The 17,056-nt window shown below is 35.3% G+C and overlaps 1 protein-coding gene across 1 annotated transcript in view; it reads right to left on the bottom strand.

Annotated features, from left to right (window-relative positions):
- LOC103601597 (serine/threonine-protein kinase MRCK alpha-like) overlaps positions 1–17,056 on the bottom strand; it is a gene marked incomplete at its 3' end in the record, with an annotated part of 191,175 nt that overhangs the window by 120,293 nt on the left and 53,826 nt on the right. The window contains exon 2 of the mRNA XM_008586026.1: positions 1,886–1,977. Coding sequence (XP_008584248.1) covers positions 1,886–1,977 — 92 coding nt within the window. The remainder of the gene's footprint in view (positions 1–1,885; positions 1,978–17,056) is intronic.

A 17,056-nucleotide genomic window follows, 5' to 3' on the forward strand; every position in this document is an offset into this window, starting at 1 on the left:
TTTTTTTTTTTTTTTTTTTTTTTTTGTTTTTTGTCTTTTTCCGTGTCCGGCAACGGATCGCAACCCTCAGTGTTGCCCCCGCACTGGACCGGGGACCGGCAACGGGATCGCAACCCTCGGTGTTGCTCCCGCGCCTCGCTCAGCCAGTGAGCGGGAACCGGTCTGTATGTGGGATCCGAACCCTCGGGCGGGAGTGCCGCCGCGCTTCCCAAGCGGCGCACCCATCCAGTGCGCCACCGGGCCGGCCCCTTACCAGTCATCTTTAAAAAAAAAAAAAAAAAAAGTTCATCAGCTGTACCTAAAGCTGCTTAGAGGAAAATGCATATCTTTAAAAGCACGTTTGAAAAGAAGAAGGGCTAGAAATCAATGCTCTATATGTCTGTTTCAATCAATTAGAAAAATAATAGCAAGCTAAAACCAAAGAGAGTAGAAGAAAACATTAAAGAGCAGAAATTGACACAAAAACAAATCTATAATAGCAAAATTCAAAAGGCCAAAAGTTAATTCATTAAGAAGATAATAAAATAGACATAACCCTAGCAAGACAAATCATAAAATGAGACGTACAATCAATACAGTAATAAATTTGAAAAATTAGATGATATGGGTAAACCTAGCAAAACTGACACATAAATAGAAAAATCCAAGTAGTCTTATTTCCATTAAAGAAATTGAATATATTATTTAAAACTTTCTCACTAGGCCGTCCAGTGAAATCTTATAAGCATATAAGGAAAAAATAATAACAATCTTCACAAACTCTTGTAAAAGACAGAACACTTCCCACTTTTTATGAAACCAGCATAATTGATACCAAAATCTGATCAGGACATTAGAGACAGAAAAATCACAGGCCAAGTTTTCTCAAGAGCATAGATGCAAAGATCCCAAAAAAACATACATTAAAAAATAGCACACGATACATAAAAAGGATAATACATCACAACCAAGTTGGACTTATTTTAGGAAGGCAAAGTTAGCTTAACATCTGAAAACAAATCAGTAAACTTTGATACATTGACAACGTAAAGGAGAAAAACCATGAGTGTCTCAAAAGACACAGATAAGGCATTTTATTAAAATTCAACACAATTCATGATTTTAAAAGTATAATTAACAAGACTGCTGGGTATGAGGTCAATAAACAAAATTCAATTATATTTCTAACTACTACCAAGAAAACAATTAGAAAGTGAAATTTAACAAAAAATTCTAAATAAAATATCATTAAGAATATCACATACCTAGGAATAAATCTGCTGGAAAATATGGAGGTTCTCTATACTGAATGAAAACTACAAAACATTATTGAGGGAAAACTACACAGCTCTAAATAAATGGAGGAGCATACCTTGTTCATGGATTAGCTAACTCAACATTAAGGTGTTATTTGCAAATTGATCTCCAGTTTCAATGCAATCCTAATCCAAATTCCAGCAGGTAGGGTATGCGTGTATGTATGGAGAGGTATGAGTGAGTAGAAATTGAAAACTGTTTCTACAGTAATATGACAATACAAAGGAGGAAGGAGAGACGGGGGAGAAGGAAGTTGGAGAACATACACTACCAGATATCAAGAGTTCTTATAAACTAGAGTAATTTAAGACAGTGTGGTACTCGCACAAGGAAAGACAAATAGACCAAGAAAACAAAAGAGACTTCAGAAACAAACTCATACTTACATTGACATATAAAGTACATGTGAAAACTGAAACATCTCATGAAAAAATTCCACCGAGAAGTATTTCATTCAAGACTTTAACATATTTTCTGATTAACTATCAATTACAACAGCAACTAAATAATATTTCGGTTAAATTCTCTCAAGACTGAATAAAATGGCTTCCAAAACAATCAGATCTTCTATAAAATCTTAATCTCTTACCTCCCCAAAAGCTCCTCGACCAATCACCTTTAATATTTCAAAGTCTTCTCTATGTAATCGCATTTGTTTCACTTTAGAAGTAAACGGTTTAGCTGAAACAAAAGAGCAACATCAATTACTTTCTCAATGGAATGTAATACAAATGAGATATAAATAATGGTACTTCTTACTTACACAATCAAAATTCAAATTATGGTAAGAATTAAGCCAAAGTACTTAACAATCTCATCAAACTATGAGAATAAATAGATTTAACTTCTCTAAGAAAACAATGTATTTCCTTTATTTCTTATATGTGAATTTCATTTCTTGGTGAGAAACATGTTTGAACGCCAAATAACATATGAAATAATGGAAAGCAGCAGGAATATAAAAATGAAACCAGGGCCTGGCCAGTTAGCTCAGTTGGGTAGAACACAGTGCTGTAACACCAACGTCAAAGGTTCAGATCACCATACGGACCAGCCGCAAAAAATAAAAAAAGAAACCAGTTTATTCTCGTGCTATACAATCTATGTATTCTATCAATGCTAGATATATATATATTTTGACACACAAAGATCCAACAAGTAAAAGCAGATTCCATGGCACCAGCAGGATCTTCAGCAATTCCTACCAAATAAATTAACATTTCTTTCACACTTATTCATTTATTTATTCTTTTAACGTGTCTTTAGCAAAAGTCTACACTATACAAAGCATGGTGGCAATGACTGTAGTTTAAAAAAAAAAGATGATTACAATACGGTATCTTCCTTCAAGAAGCTCTCAGTCTTCACGAAAGACAAGTATTCACGTGCAGGCACACACACAAAATATAATAATGCAATAAAGTTTCTAACAGAGATAAATATAAAGTGCTTCAGGATCATTGAGAATGGGACCCTAATCATATGAACACTAATTTTTAATAAAGGAGGTAACGGATGAACTAAACCTTGAGGACTAAGTAGAGTTTTGCTCCTTTGCCTGGGTTTGACAGTGCAGACATTCCAGGCAGAGGAACCAATATAAGTAAATGAAGAGAGGCAAGAAGTAAATGTGGTGTGATAATGATAAATAATCCACTGTTGTTACGGAATTGTGAGAAGAAACGCAAAGCAATCAGAGCTGAAAATGGAAAATACCTTGAATGTCATGCAAAGAATTTAGACATAATCCTATTAATAACAGGTAATAAATTGTTATTTTACAATGCTGAAATCAATTATATTCTCTTCTGCCTCTAACAGAAGTTTAGACCTGACTCCTTTCTCTGCTCGTGTTCCTCTTTATTCTCACACAAAGAGGTGATATGATTAAAAGGTCATATATGGGTACAGCTCTCCTCTCTTTCTTGCTTCCATGGAGCCAGAGGGTGACAAGATCAGATACACATTTGAGTATTAGGGGAGTCAGACACAGCAGGCCTTACAGCTTGCTTTGGTCTGAAGGTATTTAGTCCTAACTAGCTTAGAAAACAGGGGTATTCCCCACTGCTTAGCCCAGTCTACTAGAGAATTCTGCATTAGTGTTTTAGATTCTAAGGAAACGGTACAGAAATTGGATCTCTATGAGTATTTGGAATTCACACAACAGAGAAAAGGAAGATCAAAGAAAAAGTTCAAACGAAGGTATGAAGGATCTCATGAGCATGAAACAGAGAAAGGAGAGGAGGAAAGGAGGGAGGGACAGAGGAGGAGGGAGGAGGAGAGAAGAGGGAAGGAGAGAGAGGGAGGGAATGGGAGAGAGGGAGAGAGAGGGAGAGAGGGACAGGGGGGGGGAGAAAGGGGGAGAGGGAGTGAAGACAGCTAGGGAGTGAACACTTTGATAAAATGACCAAGGCATTGGACTGGATAAATTGTGAGACTGTGGCCACTGCATATCAGTCAGGGTCCCAGTAGGAAACAAATTATCCTAATTTGAGGACAGTTTATTTACAAGTGGACTATTTACAAAGCTATAGGTGGACTATAAGGGAACCACAAGGAACAGTGCACTAATGGGATGTTAGCATCTGTCTCTTTCCCAGCTTCTGTACTAGCATATCAAAAATACTTGGTTAAGAAGGGAAGGTATAGAAAGCGTGAATTTAAAAAAAAAAAAGTGAAGCCAGTGTGAGACTAGTACTAGTCTAACTGCCAGCTAGATCTGGAAAACGTAACAAAGGGGAACACAACATTTACGCCTATCTTCTACTTCCCTTTATGTTGCCCCTCTCTCTCAAGGCTTCCAAAGAACCTGACACCCACATAAAGTATATCTCATTACTGAACCTGACAGAATTTGGATGTGTTTTCCACCCCACCCCACCCCACCCCACAAAAACTCGTGGAAATCTGATTCCCAATGTGGCAATGTTAGGAGCTATTTAAGTCATGGGGCAGATCCCTCACGAATGGATTAACGCTCTCTCTTCTGTATCCTTTCCTTACAATCTAAAACACTAACACAGAAATCTCTAGTAGACTTACTGGGCTAAGCAGTGTGGAATACCCCTGTTTTCTGAATTCTTGCTCTATTAGTTCTCATAAGAGCTGGTTGTTTAAAAGATCCTTGTACCCTCTCTCTCTCTCTCTCTCTCTCTCTCTCTCTCTCTCTCTCTCTCTCTCTCTCTCTCTCTCTCTCTCTTATAACAGACAAGTACACAGTTATTTATAGTACAGTTCAGTTCTTAAAGAATAATTCTTTGTATATCTTCCTCTGGGTAACGTCCTACCTATCTAAAACGTCAGAAATCTAGATATTTCAATCCTCTCAAAAACTACTGCAAAACAGAAAATAATTTATTTTTTAAATCCAGAGTAACTGAAATATCTTTCAGATCAACACACAATTCAGGTAAATACAATTCACATTGTTAAAATAATCTTTTACCAAAGGTACAAAGAATGACAATCTTTAAAAAAATAATCTTTCCATGCAGTAACATATACTTTGAATGCACAAGCAAATGAGAACTGTAAAATCATGCAAAATTAGGATTAAAGAGTTGGTGAGTTATACAAGTTTTATGGGAGCCTATAGCATTAACATAAATTAAAATAATAACCTTTTCTGTTCTTCACATCCTGAAACGTGCTAGAATAAATATCTCATTTCTTTAACATTGCAAAACTGTTCTATTTTCAGGCCTTCGAAAATGAGTTGCTTACATCAAAAATTTCTTCAGAAGGCTTACAGTTTACTAATCATTTATTATTCAACTCTCTCAAGAAGTATCTTTGAACAGCCACTGTATGCCAAGCATGTTATAAGATGCTGGAGGTACAAAGATGAATAAAACAGGCCCTGTCTTCAGGTAAACAAATTATGCAGTATTACTCTCCTATTTAAAACTTTCACTGTGGCTGCATACGAATTGCTAATGCACAGAAAATGATACTCACATTACAAGAAATCAGAGAAATGTAAATTAACTTAAAGGAGTATTCTACTATATACCAACCAAATAGGCCAAAAAATAAAAAATATGAAACCACCAAGTGTTGACAGAAATGTGAATAACAGGTATTCTAATACATAGCTGGCAGAACTGTTAACTAAAATTTGGTTTTTCTTTTTCATTCCCTTAACATGGCATATTACTTAAGCAGATTTTAGAAGTTGAACCATTTTTTGTGTATTTTGATAAATGATAGCTGGCTGTAACATAGTTTTCAATACACAGCTGAAATTGATTTGCTCTGATTTTATTTAGTAATTTTACACCTATGTTCATAAACAAAGTTTGTCTACAATTATCTTTATTCTGTACTGTTTATTAGAGTCAAGACATAGAGACAGATCTCTAAGAGAAGATTTATTTGTGAAAACAGGATTACAATCCAGGACACACACACAGACTGGGGTGGTCTCCAGTATGCCTTAAGAACAAAGAAAAGTTTGGGAATTTTATGAGAGAGGAATGTTATGTACTGTTTTGAAAGAAAGCTCACTGACACAAAGTTTTGGGGGGTTGGCAGGCTTTGACTGGTAAGCAAAGGCAGTAAGTAAAAATTAGTCTGAAAAGTCATGGCAGTTCATTTCTGCAGCTACTAGATAAAACTAGTTTTAGGATTAGAGCAGCCTGTTTCATCAGTGGGGCTCATAGAAAAATTTTCTTGGAGCAGGTGCTATGTCCCCCAAGTGCTTTTTCCTCCTGGCCTCTCAACTCCAGTTATAGTTTGGGTATAATAAGAATGTCCCAATTTGTATAACCAACTTTCACACTATCTTCACCTGGTTTGGTACCAATGATAAACCAACTTCATTAAATGTAGTGAACAGTATCTCTCCTTTTCTATTATCTAAAACAAAATCATTGCCAATTGTTTAATGATCTCAATGTGAAAAACAAAACTATAAAACTTTTAGAAGACAATATAAGAGACTATGACTTGAAGGTCTGGGGAAACTTGCTAGTGACAACATCTAGCATGTGTGTCTTTTCAATGGACTTTTGATAACTGATTTCTTTCATATTATTGTCAATTTCATGTTTTCTATTTCTACCTGTGACAACTATGCTAACTGTATTCTTCTATGAACTGATGTATTGCATGGAAATTCAAATTCACTGGAATAACATGACTAATAATATTCTTTTATTTTTAAAACTACTATATGGATGGGTTTGATCACGTTTTAGTTGCTAATAGTGTTTATTTGGGTCTATTTTCATTGTTTTACAACTTTTTTTTGCAAATTTACTATGTTTAGATTTGTTGATCCTTTCTAAATTTCTGGGGGTAAGGGAGGTACTGTTTAAGTAGGTTCTTACCTGAATTTACACGAAATGTCAGAAAAAGAAAGTAAAGGCTAATAATAGCTCCTCACGCCCTGGCCCCCCCCCAAAAAAAAACCAACTAAGTTAGCCATTTTGACATTAGACAAGAGACATGAGGGCAAAAGATATCAGTAGAATTGAGATAAAAGCAAGCCATAGGTAATGATTATTTTTTAAAATTTTAAAAAGTTCAACTAACCAGGACATGATTCTGAACATAACCCAGTAACATAACCTCCAAATATGTAAAGTCTAAATTTAGAAGAAACAACTTATCTTCACAGAGGGAGATTTTACTACATCTCTCTCAGTAACTGATAGTTCAAACAGACCAAAAAAATTTCAGTATATTTGAGCAACATGTATTTAACACTCCACCTAACAGTTGGAGAATATTATTTTCAAACACAAATTGAACCTCTACAAATTTTTATAACATGCCAAGACATAAAACTACCTCCAACAAAATTCAAAGTACTGGTAACATAAAATACCAAATAGTGTGTGTACAGTGCAACTAATACAATTAGAAATCAGTAACAGAAAGACAGCCAGGAAAGCCCATATCTGTGAAATTCAAAAGAAGAAATTAATAAGACAGTTAGAAAATCCTCAAAACTGCACCATAATAAAAAATACTACTGTCACAACTTCTAGGATACAGCCTAAACAAGTATGTTTTTAGAAAACAGAGCCTTCAATATTGACATTGTGAAAGAAGAAAGCTGAAAATTAAGGTGTTAACATACAACTTAAAATATTAGTTCAAGAGAATAAACTCAAAGTAAAAGAATAAAAAGAAAAATGTAAGGTAATAAAATTATTTAATTTGCAAATAAGCATATAATAGAAAGGCCAACCAAAGAATGGTTCCTTAAAAGACTAATAAAATGCAACAAAAGAAAGAAATGAATAAAAAACAATACAGTCATCCCTTGGTATACAGTTCCAGGACCCCACCACAGATACCAAAATCTACAGATGCTCAAGTCCCTCATATAAAATGGCATAGTATTTGCACATAACCTACACACATCCCTCTGTATACTTTAAATCATCTCTAGATAACTTATAATACCTCGTACAATGCATATGCGAAGTGGATAGTTGTCATACTGTATTGGATTTTTTATTTGTATTATTTTTATCGATTTTTTTCCTAATATTTTCCGTCCACAGCTGGTCAAATTTTCAGATGTGAAACCCATGGGTCAACTGCACTGGGAATGAGAAATTGGACAAAACCACATAAGTTGCTGAGATTATACAGATAAGGGAATAGCATAAACAACTTATGCCAATAAATATGAAAACGTAGAAGTGAACAAATTCCTAGAAAGAGTAACTGATTTTTTTAAATGCTCAACATCATTAAGCATCAGGGAAATGCAAATCAAAACCACACGGAGATATTATCTAACCCCAGTCAGACTGGCTATTATTCAAAAGACAGAATAGGCTCTGTCTGACGAAGATGTAGAGAAAAGGGAACACTCCTACACTGTTGATGAGACTATAAATTAGTACAGCCATAATGGAAAACAGTATGGAGGATCCTTAGAGATCTACCCTACAACCCAGGTACCCCACTACTGGGCATATACCCAAAGGAAATGAAAACAATACATCGAAAAAACACCTGCACTTCCATGTCCATGGCAGCACTATTCATAATAGCCGAGTTGGAACCGACCTAAATGTCCATCAACAGACGACTGGATAAACAAATACTCAATGGAATACGACTCTGCCATTAAAAAGAATGAAATTCTGCCATTTGCAGCAAGATGGATGAACTCAGAAAAAAATTATGTTAAGTGAAATAATACAGGCACAGAAAGAGAAATACCATGTGTCCTCACTCATAAATGGGATCTGAAAGAATAAACAAATACATAAAAAATAAAGAAGAATGAAATTCTGCCATTTGCAGCAAGATGGATGAACTCAGAAAAAAATTATGTTAAGTGGAATAATACAGGCACAGAAAGAGAAATACCATGTGTCCTCACTCATAAATGGGATCTGAAAGAATAAACAAATACATAAAAAATAAAGAAAGATACAACAATCACAATAATATGTTGGACCTTCAAAAGGAGAGAACAGAACTGAGGTTACCAGTGGTGGGAAAGGAGGCGGGGGGTTAGCAAGAAATTGGTAAAGGACCACAAAAAATGATTAGATTGTGTAATGCTTAATACACTAATTATCTTGATTTGAGCATCACAGTGAGTTGCACACAAGTATTGATATTCAACGTGGTACCCCAGATATGTATAATCATGTTTCAGTAAGGAAACAAACAAACAAATAAATAAGACTAAAAATAACAAACGTTGGTGAGGATGTGGATAATGGGGAAAACTTACACACTACTGGTGGGAGTGTAAATTGGTACAGCCTTTGTAGACAACAGTGTGGAGGTTCCTCAAAAAATAAAAAACAGAACTAACTTATGATCCAACCATCTGAGTAGTGAGTATATATCCAAATAAAATAATTATGTTGGAGAGATATCCATACTACCATGCTCAATGTAGCACAATTCACAATAGCTAAGAGATGGAAATCCTAAATGTCCTTGTGTTGATGAATGGTTTAAAAATGTGGTATATGTACACAATGAAATATTAATCAGCCATAAAAAAGAAATTACTGCCATTTGTGGCAACATGGATGAACCTGGAGACCATTCTGTTAAGTAAGCTAGGCACAGAAAGACAAATACCGTATGATCTCATACATACGTAGAATCTACCAAAGGTGTTCTCATAGAAGTAGAGAGTAAAATAGTGGTTACCTGAGGCCAAGGATAGGAGAGGGGAATGAAGAGAGGTTGGTCAATGGGCACACATTTACAGTGAGAAAGGAAGAATAAGTTTTGGTGTTCTAGGGTGACAATATGTCCATGTATTGAAACAACATACTATACCCCATAAACATGTACATTCTAAGTAAAAAATAATTTAAAAAACTGAAAATCTGAATTGTCCAATAAATAAGTTGAATCAGCAGTTTAAAACCTTCCACAAAGAAACCACAAATCCTGAATGGCTTTATAAATTCAAACACATAAGAAAACACATACACACCACAACACACATACTGAAGGCACTAAAGCAATGACACACAAGTACCCACAGCAGCAGTGGGCACATACAGAATCCAGACACTGGTTTCTACTAACCACCAGTCACCAAAAGGAACCTAGGTTCCTAGAAGAAATGGCTAATGTGAACAGCATGTCATCACAATGGAGAAAATAATATTATGTGCCTCCTAGTGTGATGCACTGAGAATGAACAGCATCACTTGTGACTATACGCATCTGCCAAAGATAATAACCTGAATCTACTCAAGAGGAAATGATGAGACAAACTTAAATTGAGGAACAGTCTACAGAACAACTGCCCTGTGCCATGACAAGTTTCAAGATATGTCAATAGTATGAAAGATAAAGAATGCCTGAAGAACTACTGATTAAAAAAGACTAAAGAGACATGACAACTAAATGCAATGCATAATCATAAATTAAACCTATATCAAAAAATAAAAATCACTGCAAAGTATACTAATTGAGATACTGGTGAAATTTCAATATTGAGTATATATCAGATGTAATAACTACTGTATCAAAGTTAAATTTGCTAAGTTATAATTGTACTATGAGGATACCCAAGAGAATGCCTTTATTCTAATGAAACAGATGCTGAAATATGCACAGTTAAAGGGTCATGACATCTACGTGGCTCAACAAAAAATAATATATATGCATGTGTGTGTGAAGACAGAAAAGAGGTAACACAAATTGGCAAAATGTTAAAAATAGGTAAATCTAGAAGAGTATATGAGAGCTCATTAAACTATTCTTGCAACATCTATATAACATTTTAAAACAAAATTTTAGCACTAAAATATAAAAAAGTAAAAACAAATTCTCCACTGTTAGCAGATAAACTAAAATTTAAAAAAAACGTGTGAGGGATAAAAATGGGTTAGAACAAATAATACCTAAATTCTAACTTGTTGTTTGGCTAAAGTAGATACGAGCAAGTCATATACTTACAGAACATCATACTCAATGGAGAAAAATGGAAAGCTTTTCCCCTAAGATTAGGAACAAGACAAGGATGCCTACTTTAGACCCTTCTATTCAACACTACATTGGAAGTTCTAGCCAGAGCACATAGGAAAGAAAAAAAAATAAAAGGGATCCAAATTGGAAAGGAAGAAGTAAAATTTATGTGTCTGCAGATGGCATGATCTTAAATGTAGAAAACCCTAAAGAATATGCAAAAAATTTTAGAGCTAATTAATCATTTCAGCAAAGGTGCAGGATATAAAATCAAAACAAAAACCAGTTGTATTTTGTACTTTCCTATATAATTCCATTTACATTAAATAGCCAAACCTATAGACAGAAAATAGGTTAGTTGTTGCCTACTAGGGGAAAAGGGTAATGTGGAGTGACTGTGAAAGGGTATGGAATTTCCTTCAGGGATGATGAAAATGTTTTTGTGGCGTTGGTGGCACAACTCTGTGAATATACTAAAAACAGAAAATTGTATGCTTTTTTTAATGTTTTTTTTCATTGTACATGTTTATGGGATACAATCTGTTGTTTCAATACATGTATATATTGCATAATGATCTAATCAGAATAGATAGCATAAATTGTACATGTTAAATGGGTGAATTATATGGTATGCACATTGTATCTCAATAAAGCTGCTTAAAAATCATTTGAATTTCTACACACTTGCAATAAACAATTTGAATTTTTTTTTATTCCATTTGCAATAGCATCCAAAAGAATAATCAGGAATAAATGTAAACCAGCAGGTAAAAAACCTGTACATTTTAAACTGCAAAATATTGCTGAAAAAACTTTAAGAAGTCCCAAATAAATGAAAAGCCATCACATATTCTGGATTAGAAAACTTAATATTGGTAAGATGACAGTGCTATCCAAAGCAATCTACAGATCCTATCAAAATTGAAATGGCATTCTCTACAGAAATAGAAAAACTCATCCCAAAATTCATGTGGAATCTCAAAAGACTCTGAATAGAGAAAACAATCTTGAAAAGGAAAAACAAAGTTAGATGCCTCACAATGCTGAATTTTGAAACATACTACAAAGGTGTAGTAATCAAAAGAGTATGGGATTGGCATAAAGATAAACATACAGATCAATAGAATAAAATAGAGAACCCAGTAATACACCCTTACAAATGTGACCAATTGATTTTGACAAGGGTGTCAACAGCATTCAATGAGAACAGAACAGTCAACAATGGTGCTGGGAAAACTGGATATCGATATGCATAATAATGAATTTGTATCTTTACTTTATACCATATTCAAAAATTAATTTGAAATGGATGAAAGACCTAAACTTAAAAGGTAAAATTATAAAACTCCTAGAAGAAAACATAGGAGGAAATCTTTATGACATGGGATATGGCAGTGATTTCTACTTTACATCCTTTAGGATAACCATAATAAAATAAATAAATAAATAAAATAAAAACAAGAAATAACAAATGTCGGCAAGGACGTGAAGAAACTGCAAAATAAAATTGGAAAGGGGGAAAGTAAAATGGTGCAGCTGCTCTGCAAATCAGTTTGGTGATTCCTCAAAGAACTAAACATAAGTTCTGATTAGCAAGACATGGTGCACATGCCATCCTTGTAGCCAGGGTACTGCAACAATAGAGCATGAGAAGAGAATGAAAAAAAGAAGAGGGATTTTGTCACCAGAAAAGAGCATAGTTAGCAAGAAAAGACAAGAGGCATCTATTACAGGCAATTCACTCTAAAAATAAGGACAAATAGAGAAAAGGGGCAGAGCAAGATGGCCAACTAGTAGGCTCTACAGTTCTTCTCTCCCACAAAAACACACAAAACAACAAATACATGACAACACATGGATGAAGATAACTAAAGGAGAGCACAGGAACACATCAAAGCAGTAACAGAAACACTAGTGAGCACAGAAACTTCGGATAGCAACATGGACCAGGGAAGAAAATACTTGGCCTCCACCACCTCATCCCCCAGCACAGACCCAATAGGAATTTTTGCCTGCAGGAGAAAGGTAAATGAGAGCTGTGCCACACATGCCTGCAATTAAAGCTGCAAGGGACTCATGTGACCCTTGCAGGCCATGAGCCCACTGTAGGGAGTTGCTGGGAGCCCACTCAATTGCATTAATACAGGGAGGGAATTCACAATAAGCCCCCTCTCCTACACCCCCAGGTCCCAGGCTGCCACTGCATTTTACCCTGGGAGCCAATAGCCCCTGGTTTTCTACAGCATTTAGGCCTCCTCATCACACAGGGACTCCTTCACTCAAGTCCACATGATATCCTGCACCCTGGGAACAAGCAGGTCAGCAACTATCAAACTATTCCAAAAAATCAAAACAGAGGGTATTCTCCCAAATCATTCTATGAGGCCAACATCACCCTGATACCAAAATCACACAAAGACACAATGAGAAAAGAAAACTACATGCCAATATCTGTGATGAACACAGATGCAAAAATTCTCAACAAAATACTAGCAAACAAAAGTCAACAGCAGATCAAACAGATTATACACCATGATCAGGTGGGATTCATCCCAGGATGCAAGGATGATTCAAAATATGCAAATCAACAAATGATAACACCACATCCACAAAATCAAGGACAAAATACATGATCATCTCAATAGATGCAGAAAAAGCATCTGATAAAATTCAACATCCCTCTATTATAAAAACTCTCAACAAATTAGGCAAAGACCTAAAATATCTCAACACAATAAATGTACGTGACATATATTTATTGACAAACCCACAGCTAACATCATCCTGTAGGGGGAAAAGTTAAAGACTTTTCCTCTAAGAACAGGAATGAGACAAATGCCCACTCTCATCACTCTTATTTAACATAGTACTGGAAATTCTAGCCAGAGCAATTAGTCAAGAGAAAGAAATAAAGGACACCCAAACTAGAAAAAAGGGAGTCAATCTGTCCCTATTTGAAGATGACATGATCTTATATAGAGAAAAGCCTAAACACTACACCAAAACACTCTTAGAACTGATAAATGAATTCAGTATACTGAACTGCAGGATAAAAAATCAATATACAAAAATCAGTAGCATTTCCATACACCAACAATGTACTAGCAGAAAAATAAAGAAAGCAATCCCATTTTCAACAGCTACCAAAAAAATAAAATACCTAGAAACAAATTTAACCAAGGAGGTGAAAGATCTCTTCGATAAAAACTACAAAACACTGGGCCAACCCTGTGGCTCACTCGGGAGAGTGCGGCGCTGGGAGCGCAGCAGCGCTCCCGCCACAGGTTCGGATCCTATATGGGGATGGCCAGTGCGCTCACTGGCTGAGCGCGGTGCAAGTGACACCAAGCCAAGGGTTGTGAGCCCCTTACCGTTCACGAAAAAGGACAAAAAAAACTACAAAACACTGATGAAAGAAATGAAAGACAACACAAAAATGATAACATCAAGGTGAAGGGTTCGGATCCCCATACAGGCCAGCCACCAAAAATAATAATAATAAAAATAATAAAATATAGAGGACACAAAAAAATGAAAAGGTATTCCATGTTCATGGACTGAAAGAATTAATAGTCGAAATGACCACACTACCCAAAACAATCTACAGAGTCAATGCAATCCCTACCCAAATACCAATGACATTCTTCACAGAAACAGAATATGGAACTACAGAAGACCCTGAATAGTCAAATCAATCCTGAGCAAAAAGAATAAAGCTAAAGGCATTACACTACCTGACTATTATAGTACCTGACTTAAAAATATAATATAAATCAAACTATACTACAAAACTATGGTAATGGCATGAAAACAGACACATGGACAAACAGAACAAAATAGAGAACCTAGAAATAAATCCACATATCTACAGCACCCAGAAACAAATCCACATGTTTACAGCCAACTGATCTTTCACAAAAGTGCAGAGAACATACACTGGGGAAAGGACAGCCTTTTCAATAAATTGTGCTAGGAAAACTGGACATCCATGTGTATAAGAATGAAAGTAGACCCCTATCTCTCACTGTTTACCAAAATCAGCTCAAAATGGATTAAAGACTTAAATGTAAGACCCAAAACTATAAAACTTCTGGAAGGAAACACAGGGCAAATGCTTTAGGACATATGACTGGGCAAAGATTTTATGAATTAGACCTCAAAAGGACAGGCAACAAAAGCAAAAATAAACTAATGGGATTATATCAAACTAAAGAGCTTCCGCAAAGCAAAAGAAACAATCAACAGAGAGAAAAAATGACCTGCAGAAGGGAAGGAAATATTTGAAAACCATGCATCCAACAAGGGATTAATATCCAGAGTATATAAGGAATTCAAACTATCCAATAGTAAATAAATAATCTGATTAAAAACTGGGCAAAGTAGCTGAACAGACATTTCTCAAAGGAAAACATACAAATAGCCAAAAAGTATAAGAAAAAATGTTTAACATTTCTAATTATCAGAGAAATACAAATCAAAACCACACTGACGTATCATCTCACCCCAGTTAGATTGGGAATTATCAAAAAAGACAGAAAATAACAAATGCTGGTGAAGATGCAGAGAAAGAGGAACACTTATATATTATTGGTGGGAATGTAAATAAGTACAGCCATTGTGGAAAAGCATGGAGTTTTCTCAAACAACTACAGATAGATCTTCCATATGAACCAGCAATCCCACTACTGGGCATATACAAGGAATGGAAATCATCATATCAAAGGGCTACCTGCACTCCCATGTTCACTGAAGCTCTAGTCACAATAGTCAAGATATGGAACCAACCTAAATGTCCATCAACAGATGACTGGATAAAGAAATGTGGTATATACACAGAATGGAATACTCAGCAATAAAAAAAGAATGAAATTCTGCTATTCACAGCACCATGTATGAGCCTGGAGAAAATTATGTTAAAATTATGTTAAATTATGTTAAGTGAAGTAAGCCAGGCACAGAAAGAGAAATATCACATGTTCTTACTCATATGTAGGAGCAAATGAAGGAAGGGAGGGAGGGAGGGAGGGAGGAAAGGAAGGAAGGAAGGAAGGAAGGAAGGGAGGAAGGGAGGAAGGGAGGGAGGGAGGGAGGGAGGGAGAGAGAGAGAAAGAGAGACCATATTTTAAATATAGGTCTTATTCATTACCACAAGTTGGCAGAGAAATGGATTCTGATATTTATTGTAAAAATCTTCTTCATTTGCTCATTGTGTTAGTGCTTGTTTCATTCCTTTTTTGGAGTAGGTATGTAAATAAAATTTTAAGAATTTCAAAAGTATTCAATTCTTTGAAATGTATATCAGATCCCTCAAGACAGCAGTTTCTGCCATAGTTTCTGTCATCTCTGTATAATTTTTGTAATGATTTAGGTAATAATTATGAGCAAATAATGCTTTTAATAAAACTAACCTATACCTTTCAAATTTCTCAGACTAACACAAAATCCCCAAATTCCCATTGTTTCATTCTTTCATTTATACATTCATTTAACAAGAAATTTCTGAACACCACTCTGTACCAGATGTTGTGCTAAGTACTGGTTATACTCAGACAGGCATAAATAAAAGTGATGTGTGACTTTATTTTACAGAGAGTGTGTAAGTGTGTGAATGTAATTAAAAATTCTGAAAAATTTTGTGAAGAAAATTAAAAGGGTCAAAGAAAGAGGATTACGAGAGACTTACCTAATTTAGATTGAAGGCCAGGCACAAACAAACAAACAAACAACGAAGAAGAAGTTGTTGTACTTTTACAAGTAGAGAGTAACTGTGGTTACTATAGGTAGAAAAGGGGAGGAGGGAAGAAAGATGGTGAGAGGTTAGTTAATGGACACAAAATTACAGCTAGGTAGGAAAAAATGTTATATTAGTGTACAGTAGTGCCAGGCATTTATAAGTAACAATAATTTATTGTATGCTGTCAAATGGCTAAAAGACAGGAGCTTAAATGTTCTCATCACAAAATTCATCTCAAAAACTTTTATGATGATGAATTTGCTAACTGTCCTGATTTGATTACTACACACTGCATACATGTTAACTCTGTACCCCATAAATATATGCAATCAATATTTTTCAATTATACAAAAGAAAATCGTCAAAGTCATCAAAGACTGAGAAACTGCCACAGCCAAGATGAACCTAAATAAACATGACAATTAAATGCAATATGAAATCTTGGATGGGATCCTGGAACACATAAAGAACATTAGGTAAAAACTAAGGAAATCTGAATATAAGTATGGACTTTAGTTAACAATAATAGTAATAAGGGCCGGCCCGGTGGCGCACTGGATAAGTGCGCCGCTTGGGAAGCGCTGCGGCGCTCCCGCCCGAGGGTTCGGATCC

The sequence above is a fragment of the Galeopterus variegatus genome, unplaced genomic scaffold (genome assembly GCF_000696425.1).
Source record: "Galeopterus variegatus unplaced genomic scaffold, G_variegatus-3.0.2 Scaffold3805, whole genome shotgun sequence".
Taxonomy (NCBI): domain Eukaryota; kingdom Metazoa; phylum Chordata; class Mammalia; order Dermoptera; family Cynocephalidae; genus Galeopterus; species Galeopterus variegatus.